The sequence below is a fragment of the Rhodamnia argentea genome, chromosome 3 (assembly GCF_020921035.1).
Source record: "Rhodamnia argentea isolate NSW1041297 chromosome 3, ASM2092103v1, whole genome shotgun sequence".
In the NCBI taxonomy this organism is placed as follows: domain Eukaryota; kingdom Viridiplantae; phylum Streptophyta; class Magnoliopsida; order Myrtales; family Myrtaceae; genus Rhodamnia; species Rhodamnia argentea.
The window spans coordinates 4,429,952-4,455,070 of NC_063152.1; the positions used below are offsets into that span (position 1 = coordinate 4,429,952).

At 41.3% G+C, this 25,119-nt stretch overlaps 3 protein-coding genes and 1 pseudogene across 4 annotated transcripts; 3 read left to right on the forward strand and 1 right to left on the reverse strand.

Moving 5' to 3' along the window:
• Positions 1–232: 232 nt before the first annotated feature.
• Positions 233–1,149, forward strand: LOC115757063 (stigma-specific STIG1-like protein 3). The gene has a single exon (XM_030697153.2). The coding sequence runs from the start codon at positions 284–286 to the stop codon at positions 803–805; it is 522 nt and encodes a 173-aa protein (XP_030553013.2). The 5' UTR covers positions 233–283; the 3' UTR covers positions 806–1,149.
• A 684-nt stretch (positions 1,150–1,833) lies between these two features.
• LOC115757083 lies at positions 1,834–3,368 on the reverse strand. Its single transcript, XM_030697178.2, has 3 exons — positions 2,493–3,368; positions 2,273–2,314; positions 1,834–2,108 (listed from the first exon to the last, which is right to left on the reverse strand). The coding sequence occupies exons 1-3, from the start codon at positions 3,334–3,336 to the stop codon at positions 1,981–1,983; spliced, it is 1,014 nt and encodes a 337-aa protein (XP_030553038.1). The 5' UTR covers positions 3,337–3,368; the 3' UTR covers positions 1,834–1,980.
• A 12,517-nt stretch (positions 3,369–15,885) lies between these two features.
• On the forward strand, positions 15,886–18,937 carry LOC115731980 (probable WRKY transcription factor 31). 2 transcript variants are annotated; one of them, XM_030662644.2, is made up of 6 exons: positions 15,886–16,435; positions 16,645–16,743; positions 16,880–17,053; positions 17,151–17,525; positions 17,615–17,728; positions 17,964–18,937. In XM_030662644.2, the coding sequence occupies exons 1-6, from the start codon at positions 16,019–16,021 to the stop codon at positions 18,711–18,713; spliced, it is 1,929 nt and encodes a 642-aa protein (XP_030518504.1). In that variant the 5' UTR covers positions 15,886–16,018; the 3' UTR covers positions 18,714–18,937. The 2 variants fall into 2 exon arrangements, with proteins under 2 accessions (XP_030518504.1, XP_030518505.1); XM_030662645.2 differs by having other exon boundaries at positions 16,883–17,053.
• A 3,017-nt stretch (positions 18,938–21,954) lies between these two features.
• LOC125314289 lies at positions 21,955–24,623 on the forward strand (annotated as a pseudogene).
• Positions 24,624–25,119: the final 496 nt, after the last annotated feature.

The window sequence follows — 25,119 nt, forward strand, 5'->3', positions numbered from 1 at the left end:
AATTAATGTTTCGCTCATTTGATGAACTTCTTCGTTCAAACCCGTGAGCTTAGTTTTCTTGTTTAGTTTATCAAAAGCCTAACTCCGCTTATTTTCGAGCTTGTTTGGACATTGAAAAAGTTGGGTAGCATTCCACTCCACCTAATCGACGATGCCTCGTCTTGTCGAACGAGCCATGCATTGTATAAATATGCCCGTTGTGTTCCATTCCTCTCCATCAATACCATCTCTCTCTCTCTCTCTCTCTCTCTCTCTCTCTCTCTCTCTGAATCAAACACAGAAAATGAAGCACCTAAGGAAAGTATTTCTCATGGTATTGCTCATGGCAATAGTGGCATTCAATGCTGCATCTGCATTCTTATCATCTTCACCAGAAGGCGGCTCGTACCTTACTTATGGAGAAGAAGAAGAAGAAGAAGAAGACGGCGTTTCGGGCGAGACCCAAGATCAGTCGTCCTTTGAAACCCTCAACCCAGCAGCTTCACTCCGAGGCGCAGGCCGGTTCCTCACGCAGGCCGCTAGCTCGAGGGCCGTGCCAACGTGCGACAAGTACCCGAGGATCTGCCGGGACAAGGGAAGTCCCGGGCCGGACTGTTGCAAGAAGAAGTGCGTGAACGTGAGCGCCGACAGGCTGAACTGCGGGATGTGCGGGCACAAGTGCAAGTACTCGGAGATATGCTGCAGAGGTCAGTGTGTGAACCCCATGTCGGACAAGAAGCATTGTGGGGGTTGTAACAACAAATGCAACAGGAAGAAGGGCTCTTCCTCCTCTTCTTGCGTTTATGGGATGTGTAGCTATGCATGAACTTGAAGGAGGTGTGAAGATTTGGAATCAAAAGGGTTTGAAGTAAATTGTGCAGTTGCCATCATGTTAATTGAATTTGTTGGTAACTTTGTTCATTTGTTGACAAGGTAATATGCAGAAAAGTCTAGATGTGTTTATATATGACTAAAGGTAATAAAGGCAAGGCCAACATCATCGTGATTGATTGGACTTTGCCCACAAAGTTGTAGTTGTTCAAGCTAGTTTAAATGTAATAAGAGTGATATTATTCATCTTTAATGATCGGGATTAAGGTAGGGCACGAAATCGATCTCCAGTTCAAGTGTTTTAAGAGAATTTTCGTCGATCCTGTGAACAAGTTGCTTGCCATCTCTTAAAAGGAGAAGATGCTATGCGAGTATCGAATGTCATCTCACCCTGCATTTGGTACTTATATTTGTGAACGCGACGTACTTTATCAGTATGGCCTATAGTTTCCTTTTATCTCTCTCCAACAAGGACCTTAATGGTGATTACATGACTCAGTATAACCCACCTGAGTCGACATGGAGATTGAATTGCAAGTTTAGGCATAAACATAATATAAGGATGACGGTGAAGGGCAGCGACACCACCCTAGATACAGAGTGGATCTCAGCACCGACATCTAGAAGAGCACCATCTAGATCTCAGCAGAGAGAGAGAGAGAACGATGGTGGTAGATACGACCGCACCGGCATGTCGGATTTGGCCTCAAGCATATCAATCTGAAGCAAACACGACCATACACAGTGAACCCACAGGCCCAACCTGATAATCATCTCTTGACTCATCCTTATCGGTGATTCATTTGGTTGCCTAAACTAGCATGACCAATGGATTTGGGAGATGCTTGAACTGGCAGTGTGAACTACTGTGGTTGATTGAATTTCAATCACTAATATAGTGACTCCTACATGGGGTTTACATCATCCAACGGCTGTGATTACGTGATCTCCGACGAATCGGGTCTTTTTAAGAAGTTTTTCAGGATCAAGTGACACACCAGGTGCAAAAAGCGAGTACGGATCGGTCCGACAACAGCGCCGTATTGTGTGTCGCAAGTAAATGGAATCAGAGAGGACTCAAGAATGAGAATAAGACCAACATAAATCTAGGATCAAGAAAAGCAAATGAGAGAGGAGATGTCTGTCTGCCTTCACTTTGCTTTAGTGTTATTAAAAGAGTCTGTTGTCATTGGTTTGGACTCCACATGTGACCGGTGCTTTTGCCCTCACTTTCCTCCAGAACCAAATTCCAGCTCCAATTCCTATGGCTCCTGCTCCTGAAACTGCAGTTACGGTCCCTGTGCAAAGCCCCAAAATCAAAACCCGAAAAGAAAATTTTGGAATTCAGCTCATTATGAGTTCACAATCTGAACTCAAATTTCACTGTCAAATGCTATTTGAAGAGGTTACATTATCAAGAATTTGGAAGCAAAATCATAAGTCTATGTCGGTTTTCCGTTACCTGCAATTACCGCAGTCTTGCCATGCCCCGAAAAGCCGCGATCTGCAAAACAGCGCTCAATTGAAACCATAAACTTGTACCGCGGAATTTGATTACAGAAATTAATCAAGACTTGAATACAAAAATGATGATCTATCCCTAGCATCAGGTTTTGCGCCATGTAACATCAAATTTTCACCAAAATATTTGCAGGGACCGACTCGGGAAAGCTGAAACATACCTTTACAAGAAGCAGTATCATTCCTACCATCACAAATGCACAAAAAGTTCTCTGTTTGTGTATCGAACCCGCAAATCCCGCCGCCCTTCAGATTGTCCTGGCATGTCAAGCACCGAGTTGTCACGGGAATGTCGAAATCGACTCTAATACCGTACTCCGCCACCTCATCATAAGGACCCGCTCCAATGTTCCTCCAGTACACACTAGTGTAGCTAGCACAGTACTTGAGCATGAGCCTAAGTGACTCGGTGGCTTTTGGATAATAAGAGCAGCAAGAGCCCGATCGCAATGCCGAGGCGCATTCCGGCAAGTGACGGCACAGGTAGCTCGAGCTGTCGCATGACGAGTCGCACCGGTCAGGGTACCGCTCGCAGAACATCGGCTTTGGTTCGATGATGACATCCTCCTCGCTGCAGTTGAAGAACAGGTAATCATTCTGCGGGGAGAGAGACAGATGCGTGCTCGTGTCGAGGCTAAACGCACGCGTGGGGCGGAAGTTGTCGCGGTCCAGGCAGTTCCACATGAACGGGTCAGTCAACAGGATGTGTGGATCGTTGTAGCTTATGTTGCGAACCGGGTACCGGCCAGAAGGGGTCCGGAGCTCCAAATTGCCGGTCTCGGAGCAAACGAGGAGGCGGCGGTAATAGGGGCTGCCGCAGCCATCGTCCACGCCGAACGGGTAGCGTATCGGAACGCCTCCGCATGAGGTTCTACAGTGGCTAATCGATTGAGCCGGTGTGAGGACGATTAACAAAACCAAAAGTTGAGTTACCTGGAAATGGAAGGATGGTGATTTGATGGTGAGGAGAGAAGCCATTGGAGGCACTATAAAAGCAAAAGACATCTTGTGTTTTTGTAGCGCAACAATGATTCGGAGCAAGGAATGGTGGAAAGTTAAAGGCTTGAATTGGGTTGAAGTTGTCTTTCCATCTTGCACAAGGAAAAGTTAAAGTGTCGAGACAGGAACATTGCTGTGGGGTTCACACTCTTCAGCTTTTTATGCTTTTTGTTCTCTTTTTTCTGGTACTTTAGTATCAATTTTTGTTTGAGGTTATGTTGTGCCTTAGCCTCCTCGCAAGTAATGAGAAGGTCCCCAGCTGAGATAAATTGAATAATTGCTTCTTTTCATGAAACTCAGCATGTATCTTTTCTTTCTGCACAAATTATAATATAGATGGTGCATTTAGTAAATTATCGATGCTTTCGATGCAGATCTGACTAGCCATGGACAACAAGGGATGAGCACTAGGTTCGATTTGACCTTGGGATCAAACCGAACCAACCTATTCAAGACCTATTTTAGGGAGACCCATTCGATTCTCGGTTCCATAAACCCAGAACCGGCTTAGGACTGGCTTGGTTGCCGGTTCTAAGATCAAACCGTGCCTTTGCGGTTTGAGAAAGAAAATTTTATTTTGCACTGAACGGAATCGAACCATGATCTTGAATAAGGAGGAGAAAGAAATATAACCACTTTCTTTTTTGTCCAAACAATATGGCCACTTAACCAACCAATGATTATGCAGTGAAATAGTGCAGCTTGCATATTTATTTTAAAAAAACTTGATTTTTGACACAAAATTAAAAAGTGGCTTAGTTCATGGGTAAAATTGGGAAGCGACCGGTTCGGTTACAAATTATTGAAACCAAGAGTCATAGGACCGGTTTCTGGGTTCCTAGCCAGGAACCGATCACCGCTACGGACATCACTACGAACATTATACTCAACTAAACCAATCATCATCAAGAGACATCAGTACCAATGTAAACCCCATTGAAAAAACAAACGCATTTTCAAACATTTATTGCATATTACATTGGACACAATTTATACATTACCCATTGATCACAAGTATTATGGGATACTTTAACAGTAGAGAAAATCTTTTATAAATTAAATGATGCTGATCCATTACATAGAGAAGAAGAAAAAAAAAAGACATGGGTCCCAACCTTAATAGATTAGCATATGAGATCGTGATTTGATTATAGAATTGATCAACATATGGTTGGCCAAGTCGAGCCCAGCCCGAGATGCTCCATGTCTAGTCTGTCAGGCCGGTTGCTCCTCGTTTTCGGGCTAGTGTTTTCCGAGCCTGCGTCATCGTTTCCAAAAAATCAATACTACAACTTTGGCGGAGGTGATAGTTCTCGACACGACACGAGAATAAGACACCAACAATTAGAAATGAAGAGAAAAAAAAAACAACAAATCAAGGGAGTGGCGAAGAATTAATTAAAACAAGAGAAAACTAGCTTTGAAATCACGTCGGAATATGACTGAATGAATCGATCAGTGTGGCCATTTGGCCTACATCGCTTAATTTATAACTATTAGAACTTCTAGCCAAACATAAACATGGGATTTTGATGACAAAAATTTGTTGGAAATATGGGATAAATTGAAGGGTGAATGAATGAGAAATTGATACTCAAAGAACACCCTTAAGTTGGAAGCGGGAAAGTGGAAGATACTAATTCCACATTGAAAACAAAGAATGATTTATAATGCTTTATAGATAGTTACCCTCATTTGGAGTGGTAACTATCATAGCACAAGCACTACGCCCGCGCACAAGCCCAAGGGGTGTAAATCCCAGGCCCCGACGAGCTGAAACTTGAGCATGGCCCGCGTACACAAATGCAAGACCGAAATGTGGGCCCAATTTTACCTTCTGGTTTATTTCTCCAACTCAAACAGTTACAATTTTTTTTTTTTGTGACAATTGTCGAATCAATTGAGTAATGGCTGATTAATAGCATTGTTGTTACAAAAATTAATATTATACCAGCAGGTTTAATCTCCATTGAATAACGACAAATTAATGACATTGATGTTATAAAATTAATATTATAACGATAGATTTAATCAGCTGTTATTATTCCTTTTTTCGAAACGCCCCCACTTACCCTAGAAGTAGATGGCTTCCCATTCTAATTTTTACGTACCAGAAAATCTTCTCCCTCTTTTTCTATTCTCGGCATTTGCATTATTTTTCGATAGTGTTCGGTTCCGATTTGTTCAAGTTCGCTGAAATTTTTGAAGTACTGTGCTTGCTTCTTCGCCGCCAACTGTTGCATTACGGGAGACAGACGTTCACGAAATCTCGAGCACATACTAGAGGGAACGAATCTGTTTTAAAGAAACCGTGTCAAACACAGATTTCGGTATTATTTGTATCGATTCCATTTCTTTTCAGTATTGCTATTGCAATTCCATTTTCATTCGGTTCTGTAATTGTACTGTTATAATTTCAAGTTTAGTGCGATTATCAATTTATACATTGTTCATAACGATTATATTAGAGCTATATTGAATTTTGCTACAAAATTTGCACCCCATAAGAGAAGAGGACGTGATTTTCCTAACTAGAAGTGTTCTAATATTATTTAGATAAGACAACTAATGAGCTTGATATCCAAGTTGTATGGATCGTTCCGTCCATTATCTTCAATCACGACACCTTCTTATATAATAAAGAAGAGAGAGAGAGAGAGACAGAGAGAGTCAAGTCAGATCATGACTACTTACTAGAGTAGTAGTAGGGCATCTGAATTATGACGAAAACGATTTAACATGAAAGCAATAGCAATGGTAAATAAATCTTGATGTGGACCTTAGTGGTTGTCTTGTCAGTTGTCACGAGGAAGACTTCTATTGGACAAAACTTGTTTAAACTACGGCAAATACCATTTGATAATATTTTTGGCAGTAATCATAGTATTACCCTAAAATAAAAACCGAATGATCAATGATCGATTTTAAGGCGGACCGATTTCAAAATTGGAACATCAAACTTACATTATAAGACCCGATTGGAATCAAGAATTGAAACGATGGCTACCAAAGCAAAGAGACGTGTGCTAAGTAGCAACTCAGAAACTAATCGAGCTCCGTTTGATCCCTCAGTTGAAGAGGTTATGAATTCGGGGTGAAGCAAGTGCCACTAAAATGATCAATTCCTGTCATACTTAATTGTTTTATCTTTACACGTACGAAGTATGGATGAGAACCACTTTGGTCAACCGTCGACATGGTCTCATTGGAAGAAACCGTCCATCCAGACGGTAATGCCGCCACAGTCCACTCAATCAATATCGCAACCAAAAAATAGAAAGATTGAAATCATATCATAAATAACATGTCCTAGGCACGTATTTGCTTGTAAGTAATGATAGGAGAATTACAAAAAAGTTTTAAATATATTATAATTGTACTAATTCAGTTTAAAATCTTTTTTTTTTGTTAATTCAGTGATTAACTTTTTGTATTTATGCCAATTCAGTCCATCTGGCCTGAAATTGCTAACGTAGCATCGTTGGTGCAAACGTGAACAATCTTAGATAATGTTTTAATTTTTTTAATTCTATATTTATTTTTTATTTTTATTCTTTTCTCTTTTTTTTTTCTTCCTCAACTAGATGTGGGGGCCAGCGAGGTCGATCCCGTCGGCCATCGGTGAGGTCTACCTTGCCCAACAATAGCAAAGGCGAGCTTTGCCAGAGGCCATTGACCGAATGGAGGAAGAAGCTGGAAAAAAAAGAGAGAAAGAAAGAAAGAAAAGAAAAAAGGAAAAATAAAAAATTAATTAATAATTTTTGAAAAAATATTAAAATTTATTCACGTTAGCATCGGCCATGCCACGTCAGCGATTTCCGATTAGATGAACCGCATTGACACAAATATAACAGCTTTATGATTGTACTGATATTAAAAAGAAAAATTTATGATTGAATTGACAGACTTACAATAGCTTTAAGACTTTATTTTGGTAATACATGTGTGCATATATGTAATAATGCCCTTCATAAGCAGTTATCTTTTTTTCGTATTGGCAAAATTAACAATTTCCTCTCCGTGAGCCTATAGTGCATGTTGCAAGTTGCTATTCTTGCGATATCCAGTCGAGCGGGTTGCGAGGAGTCGAGGACAACTATCTTGCCATGGAAGATCAGGAGGCATAAGCTCTTCAAGTCTCCGAGCATCTCAACAAGTCATCGAACAAGGCTTTTCGCCAAGGTAACGACGTGTTACCCATGGCGGAACGAGCCCATGACCGACCGATCGGTAACCTAATATGGTGGTGTGGGATGACAAACGTCCAGTCCACCTGGAGAAACAGCCATTCACACCGGACTAGCCGGTGTTGCGGTCGAAGAAAACCTCAGGGGTTGATTACGACGAATACGGAGCACGGAGTCCACAGAGGCTGCAGCGGTGGCCGACCGTGACAGACTAGGGCATGCGTGATCGCTATGGAGGTCAATATTGATGATGGGTTATGGCGAGAGAAATCACAGGAAGAGCTACGGAGAGACGGTGAAGCAGCGGCGATAACTTGGTCTGAGATGGAAACATTCCTGAAGGCAAAAAGCTTTTCGCTAGGAAACTCCGGCGAATTCCTTCCTGAGGACCAGAATTGCACTCGGAATGAAAAGCAGACAACACCGTAAACTCTAGACGTTCCCGATGACAATCTGACAAAGATTGATGCTTCCGAGATTCCCAAATTTCAAAAGGTTGCCTGGGAGGCTTAAGGTGAGGATGGCAAACATACTGATGGAAGTCTCACAAACAAAAAAAACCATACTGATGGAATAGGGTTTCACAAAATGAACCTTTCGAATTTCAAAATCAAAATTTAGATACTTAGATATAACTTATTATCAATAATGAAAATATTTTCATTGGCTAATTGCTGTAAGCAATAAAAACAATCATTTTTAAGAAAATATTTATCAAATCATTCATTTTTTTTATTGAATAAATGGAGCCAATTTGTTTCGGTGGAAATAGATGATTTGGAAAATATTTTTCAAAAAATGATTGTTTGTACCTCTTAGAATAATTACTCAATTGAAAAAGGAAGCTGCTAACCCGACAGACTAACAATACTGTCATTATTTCTAATGTCTCGATATTCTAATTAATAAGTGTTTTACGCAAAATATGTGTTGATGGCGTGTGGATCTATAGTTCGAAATAACCGACGGTATTATCGGACTGTAAGGGAAGCATTAGCCATTGGAAAATATATTCATCGTCGATAGTTATTTATATCAAAAAAATTGGTGAACAATGAGAATATTCTTCGTGTATTCATTTTTGTAAGTAATATAAATGATCATTTTTAGAAAAATATTTTTCAAATCTTCATTTTTCGGGAAATAAATGGAGCCTAGATTGCTCTTATTCAGAAGACGAGGTGATTATTGTGGTGAGTGAATTATTTAATGTGTTTGGTGTTGAAGTCATCAATTGTGAAGAGAGATTTCCTAGTTCCCGGGAGAACTTTCAAGGGTTTAGCCTTCACTTCATGGTGAGATTTTGCTAATCGAATGTGGCAAAACGTGATTCGAATCTTACACAGCGAGAAGACGAATTTTTCCTGGTGGGATAGAATGACACAGGACGTGATAAGCTTGGAGATCATGATTCAATTTATTTCCATTGTTTCCAGGATCTTAGAAATACAGATTGTTATCATAGAGATCTGGGTAATAATATTTTTTTGAAAAAATCAAAGAAAAACTTAACCAAGGATATTTTCATCTTTTTACAATTTCTAATTTTTTGCCTTTTTTCTTTTTCTCCTCTTACTCCTTGCTAATGGCTATGGGTTGGGTGCCGCAAGGGGCAGTCCTCGCTAGATCGGGCCTCACCTGTGGCCGTGAGGGTTCGCCTCGCTCCGCCTAGGAGAGGGTCGGCCTTACCTATGGTCGGTGAGGCCACCTGGCCACCGGCAAAAATGAAGGGGAAGAAAAGAAAAAGGGGAGAAAAAAAAAGAAAAATATGAAATATAAAAGACGAAAATATCCTTGATCAAACCATTCGTTGAAACAATGAGACCACTTCGGACTTTTATTTAAAAAAAGGTCTACTTCAAGTCCATATTTGAGAACATGAGGGAACTCCATGAGCTTATTTAAATTTTTCTCTTTTTTTTATACTAGTTATTTGATTTGTTTGTAGATAATATTTTAAGAGTTTTTCTTTATGTTTTTCAATGGTTTTCTAGCTATCTTTATTACTATATCTTTAGGATTTTTTCTCTCTCTCTCTCTCTCTCTCTCTCTCTCTCTCTCTCTCTCTCTCTCTCTCTCTCTCTCTCTCTCTCTCTCTCTCTATATATATATATATATATATTTGTGTATGCAACTTTCTCTTTGATTATAAATAAAAGGGTTAATATCACAAAAAAAATCTCAAATTGGTACAAATGTGACAAATTTATTCCAAATTGATTTTCTGGACGCCAAAATCCCCAAAATGGTATACTAACAAACTTATCACAACCTAATTTTTTAACCTCAAAAGGATACATCTGTGACAAAAAACCGCCAAATCGCTAATCGCGTTCAATCCATCATCGTTCTTTTTTTCTTTTGTCGAAATTCAGTTCTAGGATTCTTGCCAAATTCTGGCTTGAATAGCGGAAAACTCATATGAACATGTCTGGCGTTGGCCCCCTTGAGTTCACATCTTGTGAAGGGCTCGATTTCGATTCCTCCCCACCGATTTTCTCTCTATCAATGGTAAGTGTTCACATGATGTTGAAGGGTTGGTAGGTCAAAAAGATGAACGGATGCATACGACTAATATCGATTTGATTCGTCGGTCATTCTAGGGTTTGAATTGAAGAGAAAGATGTTTGAAACTTCATATCCAAACCAAGGAAAAATCTTGATGGAGACAAACTTTCATATTCAGCCAAAAAGAAAAAAAAACCAAAAAGCCAATCAACGATGACTTTTCCTATTAAAGAAAATGCCAAATGTTTCCTACTAGTAAACCCTAATCAATCTCTTCTTTTTCCTTACGTTGATCATTTGCCAAACTTAAATGGACAAAATTGTTGTGCCGCACGAGGAAAAAAAGATAAAATTTTGTTTATATAATACAATAACATTTGTATATATGTCGGCAAGAAATATCTATCCAAAATAATTTATGGGACCACCGCTAACTGCTCTCATTCACACACAGATCGGACTTTACGTTAGTCTAAAAAAATCTTAACTTAGGGCCTCCTACTAATATTATGTGAAAACAATGACAACTAGTCCTAAAGCTTAAGCTGATGATCGAAGGCGCAACTTAATATTTGAATATTGTTGTGTTGTTCTTATTTCTGCGGTGAAAAAGATTAATATTTGAGACAATATTACTTTCGAAAAATTCCCATCATGCAACCATAGTTTTTCAAATAACTTTATTTCATTAAATTTACGTTGGATGTCATGTCACATTCTAATCTTATTAAAAGGACAAATTAGAATTAGAAGACGGATCGTTGACCCCAGAGGGAAAGCAGATTTGACCCACAATTTCTTTCTCTCTCTCTCTCTCTCTGATCTGCATTTGTATAATGTGAAAAGCATCCTTGCGTTTCTTGCGGCTCTACGCCATCATAAGCTGTCACCATATAACATTCACAGAAAATGCCGTTTTCTACGTTTGTCCCTTTCTCCCATTTCAACATCATTATTGTCATTAATTAATACCGTTTAATCAGTAGCTGCCCGACCTAACGATGGGTCGATTTTTCCACGTCATGGGTAAGCCACGTGGGTGTGGATCAGATGGTCAATGGAAATCTCAGTCAACCCTGTCTTTTTCTTCGTTTGCTGGATTTTTTTTTATCTGATTAATATATTATAATTTCTTGTTCTTGCCTATGAACTCATGCTACGATGCTATGAAACAAGGAACAAATTAGGGCATAATAAAGAAAATTTGATGTGGTGGTTAAAAAATAGGGTTAGTTGATGACAATTGACAATGAAAGCACTTGCTTCAAACTTGATCCTTTCTATAGTTGGTCATTGCCTTGGATAACTTGAGCATTGGTTTCAAATGACCGTGTGACCGGATTTTGGAGACGATGCGTCAAACATTGTGAAGCTTTCTAAAATTTATACTTAATCAATAAAAATTCAGTGGAAATTTCGCGTTGGGCTGGAGGATGTATAGAGATAAGTGTATCTATGCCCAGGTTATCGTATATACATGTTTGAGATTGTTGAGAAATTTTCAAAGCGTTCGAACGGGCGAAGATTCAAAAGGGTGGCTTGGAAAAAATTAATCGCTGCATTTGGTGAACAGAGCGTGACTTTTGATCCAAGAGGAGTTATGAGGCTTGGAGAACAGTCATTTATAGCACCACACGATGAACGGAGAGGGAACACGTTTGAGGTCATTTGTAGACTCAAATCCAATCTCTTTCGTCAGTTTCAAAACACGTTTCTATTCATTGGACTATTTAGTTTCATACTTTAAGCCCTCGTGCTTTTCGAATCGAGACCATTTTAAGTTTGGGCAGAAATTTGTCAATCACATCATGGATTTATCTTAAAAACGACAATGCATTCGTCAGGTTAAATGATCATATCTACAAACCGCTCTTTAGAGTTTTGATCACGCAAATGGGCAGAAATTTGTTAATCACATCATGTGTTTATCTTAAAACGACAATGCATTCGTCGGGTTAAATGATCATATCTACAAATCGCTCTTTAGAGTTTTGACTCACATCTTGCGTGATCAACGAGATCGCCGGGGTATTCCACATGAGTTCGAGATCCACATAACGAGAAAGGCTTCCTTGCTCCAAAGGAAAAGCAAAAAAAAACCTTACAACATGCATGGGAAATGGATAAAAATTGTGACTTTTGAGCGTTTATACGTATAGTTGCAATTGGAGACCAGGAAAGTTTTACGTGGTCCTGCCTTGATGGACGGTTTGGCAAAGTATAAATTACCTGCATCCGCTGACTGCTATTATCTTAGATTGGACTACTTACATAATGTCACGCTTTGATCGTTGACCATTTCACACAAAATTTTCTTTTCTCCATCGCAATGTTTCACTACTTTTTCCCCCTTCAGTAAAAACCCTAAATTCATCGAAAAATCGGATATTTTCCGAATGATATTTCGGCTTTTTTCACCCCCTTAGGACACGTTTTCGGCCTGCTTACTTAACCTTAACAAACAAAAGACTACTTTATACCAGGAGTCGCATGAAGTAGGCAAACCTTTTGAATGGGATCAAACCAGGGCTAATTTCACTCAAACACTCCAACCTTCCTTTCTCTTTCCTTGTTCCGGCGCCGTCTGCTTTTGGATTTTTGAAATTGACCATCCGCCATTAAAGCTTAAGCTTCCTCTGCCCTTTTTCTTCTTCGTGTCCACGAATTTCTCAAAGAGACAAATCGGCTCCCCCTCACCTCCCCCTAAGGAAGAATCGTCCACTTTTTCCACGTCCGAACCTTTGAAAAAGCAAAAGAACCAATCACATCCCCACGTTGTAGCTGGTTCAGTCATACAAGTAAGAGTGCCAAACATCCTTCACAACTCGATCTGGTCAAGTTTGGGCTCGTGGGGGTGTTTTCCCATTGCGTGCATACTTTTGCCTAGGGTTTTTTTGATGTTGAAAGTTTCTCCTCCGCTGTCGGTCTTACATGGAAGCTCCTCGATCCGTGTAATACTCCGGTAATTGACATTTACCTTCTTAGGATTGGCCGAATGGTTAACACTTACAAGTTTCGCGAGTGATTTTGAGTACAATAGATCTGATGTTTAAATCATGGTATTTCTAATTTAAAGTAACGTATGACATAGGGTTCGCCGCCTCGTGGGTATAGCTAACTAACATGTACACAAGCGAGGCGAATTGAACTCAATCATTTTGGATTGATTGAGCGGGGAAGGTTAGGATGCTCTGTATCATCAAAAGAACTTTTACCAACAGTATAGATCGGATAAGACTAAAGTTTACTCCCGGATCGGTGACCTCGATATTATATGGTCGGTATTCGACGGTATGGGCAATTCGAACCGGCGTCGTATGCTTATATCATTGCACAAAAGTCCGATTCCTTAACCGCCAAGTCAGCCCAGTTGCGGGGGCGAATCGATGTTGAAAGTTTCTTTCAAAGGCATTATTGAATGCTAGGCCATGGGCTCCTATTCAGACCATCACTTTCTTTGTCATGTTATCATCTTTCATAAGGGAGCACCTGTTGGGGAAAAAAAGAGAGTAGTCCGTTGATATTGAAAACTTGTGTACCATACAGTGGGGGAAAGAACAAGGTAGGGTATTAGTAAAAGGGAAATTGAAGAGATGTTGTCCATCAATTGTCATTCGAGAGCTCATGGTCTCTTTCCTTTTTCTGTGGGCATGCCGAAAAAGTCTTGTCTTGAACGTATGGATAAGTTCCACCGTTGAAATGCACATAGCTCATGGAAAAGCTGAAGCCCCCTTAGGAATTTTATTGAGCAAATTAGGTCGCACACAAGTCTGATTTCGGAAAACCATCTCCGCAAATTTGACTATTGGCCAGCTGTGATAGGGAAAATTATTCAATAAGAACTAAATTTCTTGTACAACAGGCAATTCAGTCTTAAACCTTTCAAATTGTGCCAATTTAGCTCTAAACCCCTTGATAACTTGCCAGTTATTTTGTGCTAAACTTTTCAACTCTACCAATTTAGTCTCATACATTTTGATGATTTATCAATTTAATCCTAAACATTTTAATGATTTACCAATTTAGTCGTTCCTGTCTATTTTTAGCTAGAAATTGCTGACGTGACGATCTAGCAGCCCCTATTGTCATACGTGGCACACTAACATTGACAATTTTTACATTTTTTTTTTACTTTTATGTTGTGTTTTTTTTTTTCTTTTCGTTTCGTTTCTTTTCTTTTTGTTTCTTTCCTCTCTTTTTTCCTTTTCTTTTCACATTTTCCCTCTTCTAGCCACCACTAGGCCTCATTGAATGCCCGACAACTGTCGTCGTCCCTCGGGCAAGGACTGCCCTCGTCTGAATTTTTCATCCAATATTTATCATCTTAAACCCTAAACTTTTTGACCGAAAAAAAAAAAAACGAAACTTCGCCTGGTACAATACCAATACTTTAAACTTTTGTTATACCAATACCCCAATCTTTTTTGTTTTAAAAAAAAAAAAGCATAAATATGCTCACTTCAACGCCGACGCATGGTACTTTTGTCACTGCTGTACAAGCTTAGGGCATCAGTAACACCGGAGAAATAATCTCGAGATATCGGTGTTAGGATGAGCAAATAGTTAAAGAAATTTTTTTTTTGGTGGGGTGCTAAGACTACTCTTAACTTTTTTTTGTTTTTCCCTTATGTTTTTTCCTCCTCCTTCTTTTTGTGATTTCCTTAATTTCTTTTCTTCTTCCCCCCTTTTTCTTGCAACGTAAGACCCCCCGCAGCTGTTAGGACGAGGTGTAGAGGTTGGTTAAGATCGATTAGAGCGCGGGGGGGAATGGGGATGGGGTTGGGGAGAGTGAAAAGTCAAAGCTGGTAACTCGGTCCAGCCGGTGACCAGTCAACCGATAAAATTGGGCAAAAAAAAAAAACGTGGTCTTCGTCCAGCCGTAGGGTCGGGGCCCCAGTCAGAGACCCCGCCACTGGGCCAGCCGGTCCCCGGTCGAAGAGAGCGGGGCCGTCAATTCCGTTGACTATTGACTATCGCCCCCTTCTTCTTTTTTCCCCCTTTTCTTTTCTCTCTCCTTTTTCTTTTTCCAACAAACAAATAATAATAATAATATTATTATTATTATATTATTTTCGTTTTCCCTCACGTGGAACGCGCCGCACCTGTCGGGGGCGGTGGCTCGCTCGCAAATTTCTCCGATTTTACGAACGAGTCAACCTTCTTTCTTGACGAAACTCTTCAGAAACTTCTCTCTCTCTCTAACGAAACGTGTCAAAGGGCCGCGCGTGGGCGGTGAAATTTCTCCTTCATATTTATAAATTGGATTTTTCCCGATTTCTTAGAATTCCAAAAATTTGATCTTTCTTTTTTCCTATTTTTTTCTTTATACGCGACTATTTAAAATTCATATGAATTTAACAGTGACCATGATGTTCTGAGCAAGATACAGTTAAAGCACGAATAGACCGGCAGCAATCGATGCTCGAGGAGCGATTCGGAAACTTTCGGTAGCGAGGAAGAAAAGAAAAAAGAAAAAAAAAACTCCTCGAAGCGTCCGTCGCGTATTGATCCCGTGATTTTTTTTTTTCACTGAAAATTCGAAAAAGGGTCCGAATGCATTTTTGCTAATTTCTTTTGGTTTCCGAAATGTTTGTAATGGGATGAAAATCGAAAATAAAAAAGGCCGCACAAAGGCCCCCAATTGAAAAAAAAAAAATTGCTCCTCTCCCTGACGCACCATCTGACGTCATAGATCCAGAAAATCCTTTCTTCTAACAAAATAAAAATTAAGAAAAAATAGATTTTTCATTTTTATTAATTTTTAATTTGTTTTTTTTTTTTCTCTCCTCCAAAATTCTGGTCTTCGTCCAAACCCTTTTTATAGGCGCTCCAGTTGCTTCGGCCAAAGACTTCACAGACTTCTCAACAACACAACATCAGCAACCTCTCTCTCTCTCTCTCTCTCTCTCTCGTTCGTTCCACCATCGTCATCGCCACCATCATCCTCCCTCCTCCCTCCTCCTTCGAGCTCGGCCCATCTCCCTCCCTTATTTATGGACACAGCCGGATGGGGCCTCACCCTCGACTCCTCCTCCTCTGACTCCTTCTTCCCCAAAAAGCCCTCCGGCTTTCTGAAGCTCAAGCGCGACCGCGACCCCCTCCCCACCCACTCCTCCGGCCTCGGCGACTCCTCCTCCGCCGCCGCCGCCAGGATGTTCCCCGCCATTGACTTTTCCTCCACCCTCGGCCGCCACGACCCCAACCCGCCGTCTTCGTCGCCGCCGGAGGCGGCCGACCGGCCTCGGGTCGTCGTCGGCGAGGTCGACTTCTTCTCCGATAGCAAGAACAGATCGTCTCTAGCCGCCGGTGGCGAGGAGGCTAAGGCCACCAGTGTGAGCGTCAAGAAGGAGAGCTCCGCTGCAGCCGCCGCCGCCGCCGCCGCCGGTGCGAGGTCGGAGCTGAACGTGAACGTAAGAACTTGGAGCTGAATTGTCCTTCCGTTATTTTTCCTTCTTCTTTTTCGTGGAAACCCAGGAGAATAAGTAAATCTCGGCGTAATTTGCCGGTTTCAATGCGATCGGTCTATGCAATATCACCTCTCGGATGATCCTACGTTGTTCTCCGTCGCTAAAAAAAAAAAAAAACTGGTTTCTTATCGTGAAAATTCTCTGTTCAACAGACTGGTTTGCGCCTCCTCACTGCTAACGCCGGGAGTGACGAGTCAACCGTGGACGACGGAGTCTCATCTGATGTCGAGGACAGAAGAGCCAAGAACGAGGTAAAAAAGAAAAGAAAAAGAAAAACATAGTCAAGATCAGACCCGCACATGGTTGTCTAACTTGGGATTCTTAGTTTACTTAATCAGAACGCGTTTTGACGATCTTCATCTTCTTCTTCTTCTTCTTCTTCTTTAGCAGTTGGCTCACCTGCAAGTGCAGCTGCAGAGGATGAACGCGGAGAACCACAGGTTGAGAGAGATGCTCGGCCAAGTCTCGAGCAACTACAGTTCATTGCAGTTGCACCTCTCTTCGCTGCTCCAGCAGCAGCAGCAGCAGAACAATGGAGCTGAGCTCACGCAAGATCGCGAGGTAAGTTTAGTTTTTTTCTTGGGATTTTGATGGGGAATTCAAAAAAAATTTCTTGGGTCTGAATCGTTCCGATTGCCATGCGTTCGAAAAATTGCAGGGCATGATTGAGAAGAACCAAACGGTGGTCCCGAGGCAGTTTCTTGATCTCGGCCCGGCATCGGCCGACGAGATCTCGAACTCTTCGTCGGAAGAGCGAACCAGGGACGGTTCGAGGTCGCCGCTGCACAACGTGGAAGTCGCGTCTTCGGCAGTGGTTCACAACAGCAAGGTCGACCAAGATAGCTCCGGCACTAGAGACGGCGGTAAAAGAAGCGTTAGGAACGAGAGCCCCGACGACTCGGAAACTCAAGGTTGGGCTCCCAGCAAGGCGCCCAAGTTGGACGCTGCGGCGAGGACGAGCATTGATCAGTCCGCAGAAGCCACGATGAGGAAGGCCCGCGTCTCCGTTCGCGCTCGATCCGAGGCTCCCATGGTAAATTAAATCATCGCCCTCGCTCGATCTGACACGAAATTCTGTTGGGTTCACCAAACTAATCTTTGTTTATTACACGATGGTCTTAGATTACGGACGGATGCCAGTGGCGGAAATATGGACAGAAGATGGCGAAGGGAAACCCGTGTCCTCGAGCTTATTATCGTTGCACCATGGCCGTCGGTTGCCCGGTTCGCAAACAAGTGAGTTCTAATCTTCTCTCCGGTCACCGGTTCACGAGTCGAAAGAAACTTTCGCCATATTAGACCTTAGACGTGACTAAGCTCAAGGTTTGTAAATTGCGAAATAATTCAAAGAGAAATGCTAGAGCTAGTAAGACTGATAATTGAAATTTAGGTTTTTCCATGTATTAATGTGTTGGCTTTCATGAAGAAATGCTAGAGTTCTAATCCAGTATCATGTTGCATTGGGTTACAGGTCCAACGATGCGCTGAAGACCGGTCGATTCTGATAACGACCTACGAGGGCAACCACAACCACCCGCTCCCGCCGGCGGCGATGGCCATGGCCTCGACCACCTCGGCGGCGGTCAACATGTTGCTCTCGGGGTCGATGTCGAGCGCGGACGGGATCATGAACCCGAACTTGCTGGCCAGGGCGATCCTGCCTTGCTCATCGAGCGTGGCCACGATCTCGGCCTCGGCCCCGTTCCCGACCGTCACGCTCGACCTCACCCACTCCCCGAACCCATTGCAAATCCAAAGACCCCAACCCCAATTCCAAGTCCCCTTTCCGGGCCAACCCCAAAGCTTCGGCTCATTGCCTTCGCAGTCACTTCCTCAAGCCTTTGGGCAAGCCCTCTACAATCAATCCAAGTTCTCCGGCCTCCAATTGTCTCAAGAAATTGCCAATTCGTCCCAATTAGGTCAACAAGTCGCCTCGCTACCACAACACTTGCAACAACAAGCCGCCCACCACCACCACCACCAACAACAACAACCAACTTCGCTGTCCGACACGCTCAGCGCGGCCACGGCCGCCATCACCGCCGACCCCAACTTCACCGCGGCTCTCGCCGCCGCCATCTCCTCCATAATCGGCGGTGCGCATCCCAACAACAGCACCACCACCACAACCAGCACCCCCGCCGCCGCGGCTGCCAGCAACAACAACAACACTAACACCAGCACGAGCAACAACAAGATGAGCAGCTTCCCAGGAAATTAGAGCTGGGTCCATTTCCATTTTCGTACTCACAATTCCTTTGTTTTTAGCTCAAGTTAATCCCTTTTTTTCTTTCTCCAACTTTTTTTCCCTTTCTTGGTCGGATAAGAATGAGATTTACATGTTCATAGGTTTCGGTTCTTACTATGTGGGAGGAATTAGAACATACCATCATTCTTTCTATTGTTTTTACGAGAAATAATCTTAAAATTCCAACTTTTGGTTTCAAGAATCCAAAAAAGGAAAAAAGAGAATTTCTTTTTTTTTTTCTTGGGAAGATGACAAAAGAAGGGTCACGATTCCGATTCCGTGTGAGATTGTAATGGATTAGGAGTCAACGAATTCGGCCAACCCTTGTTGACACGCCACGTTAGATTAATGCCGAGGCCGAACACCGGACCTGACAAGCAGTAGACTTTCTTTTTTTCTTCCGAAGACTTCGAGGCAACTACGTGCTCGTGTGATCGTCTTAAATGGAATATATCTTTTATATAAGAGGAATAGTCGCGCACATGAAGTTTTTTTTTTTTTTTTTTTTTTGCGCACATGAAGTTCGACCCTTCCAAATATTTAATCATTTCTTCTGGTAATTGTAATAAGTAATGCGGAATAATCGCGATCGTGAAGAAAGACGACAGCCATGTGAAGAATAATGAAATAAATTATAGGGTTTGTAGGTCTTGGTCATTCAATTCAATGAAGAAAGGTGGCGGAGTGGCAGTCGTTTCGTGCATCACTATTGCGAGATTGATGTTGGTGGACGACTGCTATACATTGTTGACTTTGCATGCAAAAGAAGAAATCAATGGATCGACGTCACGTAAGGAGAACGAGTTTTTTGAAACGTGGGGGTCGCACCGTACGTTATCCACCGTACAAGAATTGTCTTTTTCTCTTTTACGTTGGTTTCTTTCTTTCCTTCTTTCCTCTTTTTCTCATTGGAGGAGGAGAGGGAAGATGGTAGTGGTCTGACGGTGGCGACAACTTTGATGTGGTCTTCTTCAATGGTGGCAACCGCACATGCTCGTGCTGCAAATTGAGATTTTTCTCGTGTTGCAAATTGAGACTTTCGTGATGCAATCGATCAATCACATACACTACAAAAAAGTAAGGTTTTAGCCATAGAAAATTAGCGACGAACAAAATTCGTCGCTAATTTGCGACTAACATAGCGATGAATTGGAATTCGTCGCTAATTTGCGATAAAAATAGCTACGAAAATAATTCGTTGCTCATTTGCGACGAAAATAGCAATGAAAAAACATTCGTCGCTAATTTGCGATGAAAATAGCAACGGAATAACTTTCATGGCCCATTTGTCGCAAAATTCAAGGCTAAGTTCGTCGCTAATTAACAACAACAAAAATTCATCGCAAACTTAGCAACGACCAACAACATCATCGCTAATTGGCGACAAAATGTTTCGTAGCAACAAAATTCGTCGCTAATTAGCGACAAAAAATCGTTCGTTGCAAAATTGAATTTCATTCGCGAAATTGTGAAATTAAAAGCTCGTCGCTAATTTCGTCACAAAATTATTCGTCGCTACGTTCGTCGCCAATTAGCAACAAAAAGCCGTTTGTCTCAAAATCGATTTTATCCTCGGAATTGTGAAATTAAAATTTCCTCGCTAATTTCGTCGCAAAACTGTTCGTCGCTAAATTCATCGCTAATTAGCAACAAAAAGCCGTTCGTCGCAAAATTGGTTTTCATGCGTGGATTTGTGAAATTAAATGTTCGTCGCTAATTTCATAGCAAAATACTTTGTTAATAAATTCGTCGTTAATTAGCGACAAAACACCATATGTCGCAAAATTGAATTTCATCCACGGAATTGTGAAATTAAAGGTTCGTCGCTAATTTCGTCGTAAAACTATTCGTCGCTAAATTCGTCCCCAATTAGCGACAAAATAATGTTTGTTGCAAAATTGATTTTCATGTGCAGATTTGTGACATAGCAAAATACTTCGTCGCTAAATTCGTCGCTAATTAGTGACAAAAAACCGTTCGTCACAAAATTGAATTTCATCCGCGGTATTGTGAAATTAAAGGTTCGTTGCTAATTCTGTCGCAAAAATATTCGTTGCTAAAGTCGTCGCTAATTAGCCACAAATTGATGTTCGTCGCAAAATTGCATTTCATCCGCGGAATTGTGAAAGTAAAGGTTCGTCGCTAATTTCGTCGCAAAAATATTCGTCGCTAAAGTCGTCGCTAGCTAGCCACAAATTGATGTTCGTCGCAAAATTGCATTTCATCCGCGGAATTGTGAAAGTAAAGGTTCGTCGCTAATTTCGTCGCAAAAATATTCGTCGCTAAAGTCGTCGCTAGTTAGCCGCAAATTGATGTTCGTCGCAAAATTGCATTTCATCCGTGGAATTGTGAAAGTAAAGGTTCGTCGCAAAAATATTCGTCGCTAAAGTCGTCGCTAATTAGCCACAAAATGATATTCGTCCCAAAATTGCTTTTCATCCGCGGAATTGTGAAAGTAAAGGTTCGTCGTTAATTTCGTCGCAAAACTATTCGTCGCTAATTTCGTCGCAAAACTATTCGTCGCTAAAGTCATCGCTAATTAGCCACAAAATGATATTCGTCGCAAAATTGCATTTCATCCGCGGAATTGTGAAAGTAAAGGTTCGTCACTAATTTCGTCACAAAACTATTCGTCGCTAAATTTGTCGCTAATTAGCCACAAAATAATATTCGTCGCAAAATTGCAAGTCATGCGTGAATTTGTGAAATTAAATGTTCGTCGCTAATTTTATAGCAAAATTTTTTGTCGCTAAATTCGTCTCTAATTAGCGACAAAACACCAATTGTGAAATTGAAGGTACATTGCTAATTCCATCGCAAAAATATCGGTCGCTAAATTTGTCGCTAATTAGCCACAAAATAATGTTCGTCGTAAAATTGCATTTCATCCGCGGAGTTGTGAAATTAAAGGTTCGTCGCTAATTTCGTCGCAAAACTATTCGTCGCTAATGAGCCACAAAATAATGCGCGTCGCAAAATTACATTTCGTCCACGGAACTGTGAAATTAAAGGTACATCGCTAATTTCATCGCAAAAATATTCGTCCTAATTGTTCGTGTTAATTACGTCGCTAATTAGCGATGACATTGGCATTCGTCGCTAAGGTCTCTCCCAATTACTTCTTGCCTCATCTATCGTGACGCCCTCACTTTCTTCCGGACCACGCCCAAAGGTCTCTCCATCTTATGTTCCAGAGTGCTCTCTGTCACTCCCAATGACGTCTCCGGCTTCGCCCCGCCGTCGCCTCCCGATTTGCACGTCGGACGACCTCAACGAGACGCTGATTCCGATTCGGGGGAAGGAAATCCAACCGTGAAGGCCACCGGAAGTCGGCGACGGCGACCCGGTGGCGCGCCATCACTGGGCTCCTCGTGCTCTCACTCCTCGACGCTCGATCGACGGCCATTTACTGCGACGAGGGTGACTGCTACGATCTCCTAGGTCAACTCATCTCTCTGCTCAGTGCTCGCCCATTTGATCGTGAAATTAACCTCATTATGCTATCGGAGGACTTGTGGATTCATCGTTGTTTTTGTAATTTCTAGGGTCTCGCAGGGTACGAATGCTTCCGAGGTCAAGAGAGTTTAGTACAAGCTCTCCTTGAAATAGTACGTTCGCTGTCCATTCGTTTCTGGGTTTGATTCCCTTTTTATTTTATTTTTTTCCCTTTCCGTGCGATGGTTTTGCGTATTTCGTTTCTGACCAGCATGATAAAAACCCGGATCCGGAGTCGAGGAAGGTGTTCGTACAGATAGCCAATGCCTACGGGGTTTATAGCCTTGTGGGACTCTTGCTTTTAGCTCAATCACGATATTGTTGGTCACTGGATTTTTCAATTTCAATGGTCTATGCAGCTTGTTTTGAATCAAGTCATTCGAATTGTGTGCGAAGTGTGATGTGATTTTGATGCAGCAAAGTTTGCACTAATCGTGCTCACGTTACCTGAGTTGCAAGATTTTTCAACTGCTTGATGAATTTTATGCCATGAGACATCAGCCAACTAGCGTGGTTTCTACTCTTACTTAGCTGGTTTTGTCGTGTAGCTTAAATAATTGTGAAGTTGCAGATTTTGAAAGGTGAAGCGACTCGCAGGCAATATGATTATGCTATTGCGCATCCAGAGGAGGTACTCTTAACCCTTTTTGTGCAACTCAATATGTGCAAATGGGTTTGTTTACTTCAATCCCGTGGATTGTTCAAATTGATTGAGCATTTGACTTGTTATCCAGCAATAGATCATCTTGGTGCACATTCCATAGCTGAATATATTGTTTAATGAGTGTTTGTGTTAGTTTAAGGACAAAACGACATCATGATCCTGCAAGACTAACTTTAGTTTGACAGACAATTGATGTAGGCAGCACCCTTGTTTGGAAAATAATGTGGCTCAGCAAATTGTTGCTTTGATTCATAGGAAGTGTGATGGTAGAAGCATAGAGCGCTAGGATCATCATGGAGCAAAATGCTTTGATTACTGTCATCAATGTGGAGTTTGGTTCCCAACTCCATTTATGATTTGTTACATTTTCAATTGGTCTAATCTACGTATCTTTACAACTTATGTGTCATACTGCTATGCGAATTGAGTCTTCTCCCTTCTCCATTATCTTAAAGTAGGAATATGGCCTGCAAGGCTGCAATGTCTTATCACATTTACTGAAAATGAAGGGTGCCAACTAATGTCCTCTGTCGTTAAGAAGCATATGTTCAATCATTTGTTATTGCGATGAGTACTTACTATTGTTCCACCATTCAGGTACTCTTCAATACAGCAAGATACTATCAGGCATATTATGGTCATAAAACAGTAAGACCTTGTCATCTTTCAATGGCACATTGCTCCTCTTGTCGGACTTTCTTTTTCTAGCATTTTTTTCATTTGATCAACCGACGGTTCACTCGTCAAGATACTCGTGCTGTCCTTGTCGGCCTCCTTTTTATTCTTTCAGGATTTCAATACTTGAACCAGTGTACAAGGTAGAACCAGGTTCTCTCATACATTAAGTTCCTGTTGTTCTCAGTGTCATATTAAATAAAGATGCTTGCTGTGAATATTAATGATGTTTTCCTGCTCCCTGTGTCCATATGCACTATAGTTGAGAGTTTGCTAAATAGTTTATTTTCTTTATCGTACTCTCAAATCAAAAGAACCATGATATATGGGAGCACTAATTTGGATAACCTTCAAGTTTGCTTTTTCTGGTATAATAGGTAATCCTTATGCCTTAAACGAAACTGATAAATAAATCGCATCTTTTTTATGTTGCAGGTAGTAGCCATAGTAAAAAAGACTCCAGTGTACAAAAACAGACTTTGAGCTTTGGAACTGGAACGTAGTGGTGTGACAAATATTGAGTTTTTGATGCATCAATTGGAGACAGTTGTTTTGCAACAGTATAGCCCTTCAAACGTAATGGTATATTGTAGTTTTACATATTGTCAATCGTGAAGTTTTTTTCCTTAAATGACCTGACATATGTCAATTCATTAGATAGGTAACACTTCAATTGTGAATATAAAATTTGATCCATAATCTTAGTGATTCGGGTGGCTTGGAGATTGCTTGCCTTCGTGAATATAGAAGAACAAGAATCCAAATCAACTAGTCAAGTATCGCTTCAGTTTTCAGATATCTGTATTATAGTTATCTTGTCCCCAGACCCATTGTTGGCCTCATAGGAGTATGTTCTTACCTTGTTGGTTAAGTTCTGCTTCAAATGACATTATTCTGATATGACACAACAACTGGCAATTGAACAGAGTGATTTGGTTGTTGTCGTCTAGTTGATTTCAATTTTTTTTCCTTTTCCATGCTCAGATAGATGATCTAGTGTTATGTTTTTGTTTCAGAGAAATATGGCTCCTGAGCAAGTCTGCCTTTAGTGAGAAAAAATGGATATACACACTAAGCTCATGAGAAGATACAAGCAAGTCCCTGGATGGTGGTGCATTTGGTAAATGTAGGGGCAACCATATTTACATGTCATTATTTCAAGGATCAGCTTCAGCTACCATGGTGGGGTGTGCTGCTAGCCTGTGCGCTTGCCATATTTTTCACTCTTCCTGTTGGAGTCATCACTGCAACCAAATCAGGTGCAGATCCATTTTGTGTAGAGTATATGTTTAGATAAGCATGCAGGGCAGTCATATCTTTGTACCATTTGCTCTTATTCTTACTTTAACATTTTTACATATCCTGATAAGTATGTAAAAGATTCTCCTAGCTATGCCGCAGCGGCTCCCGTTTTTAATATTGTTTAATAACTTTGTTGTGTGCAATCCTGGCCGGGTTAATAGAGACATCAAACGACGCAGCTTCAAGAGACAATCTCGTCGCAAAATGTCGCCGAAAAATCGTTGCCGAACGATATTCGTTGCA

Excerpts from the sequence above, each read along its gene's own strand:
- LOC115757063 (XM_030697153.2), top strand. The coding sequence starts at position 284 with ATGAAGCACCTAAGGAAAGTATTTCTCATGGTATTGCTCATGGCAATA.
- LOC115757083 (XM_030697178.2), bottom strand. The coding sequence starts at position 3,336 with ATGTCTTTTGCTTTTATAGTGCCTCCAATGGCTTCTCTCCTCACCATC. Across the intron at positions 2,315-2,492 it reads TGATACTGCTTCTTGTAAAG|ATCGCGGCTTTTCGGGGCAT; the intron begins GTATGTTTCAGC and ends GCTGTTTTGCAG. Across the intron at positions 2,109-2,272 it reads CAAGACTGCGGTAATTGCAG|GGACCGTAACTGCAGTTTCA; the intron begins GTAACGGAAAAC and ends GGCTTTGCACAG.
- LOC115731980 (XM_030662644.2), top strand. The coding sequence starts at position 16,019 with ATGGACACAGCCGGATGGGGCCTCACCCTCGACTCCTCCTCCTCTGAC. Across the intron at positions 16,436-16,644 it reads GGTCGGAGCTGAACGTGAAC|ACTGGTTTGCGCCTCCTCAC; the intron begins GTAAGAACTTGG and ends TCTGTTCAACAG. Across the intron at positions 17,054-17,150 it reads AGCTCACGCAAGATCGCGAG|GGCATGATTGAGAAGAACCA; the intron begins GTAAGTTTAGTT and ends GAAAAATTGCAG.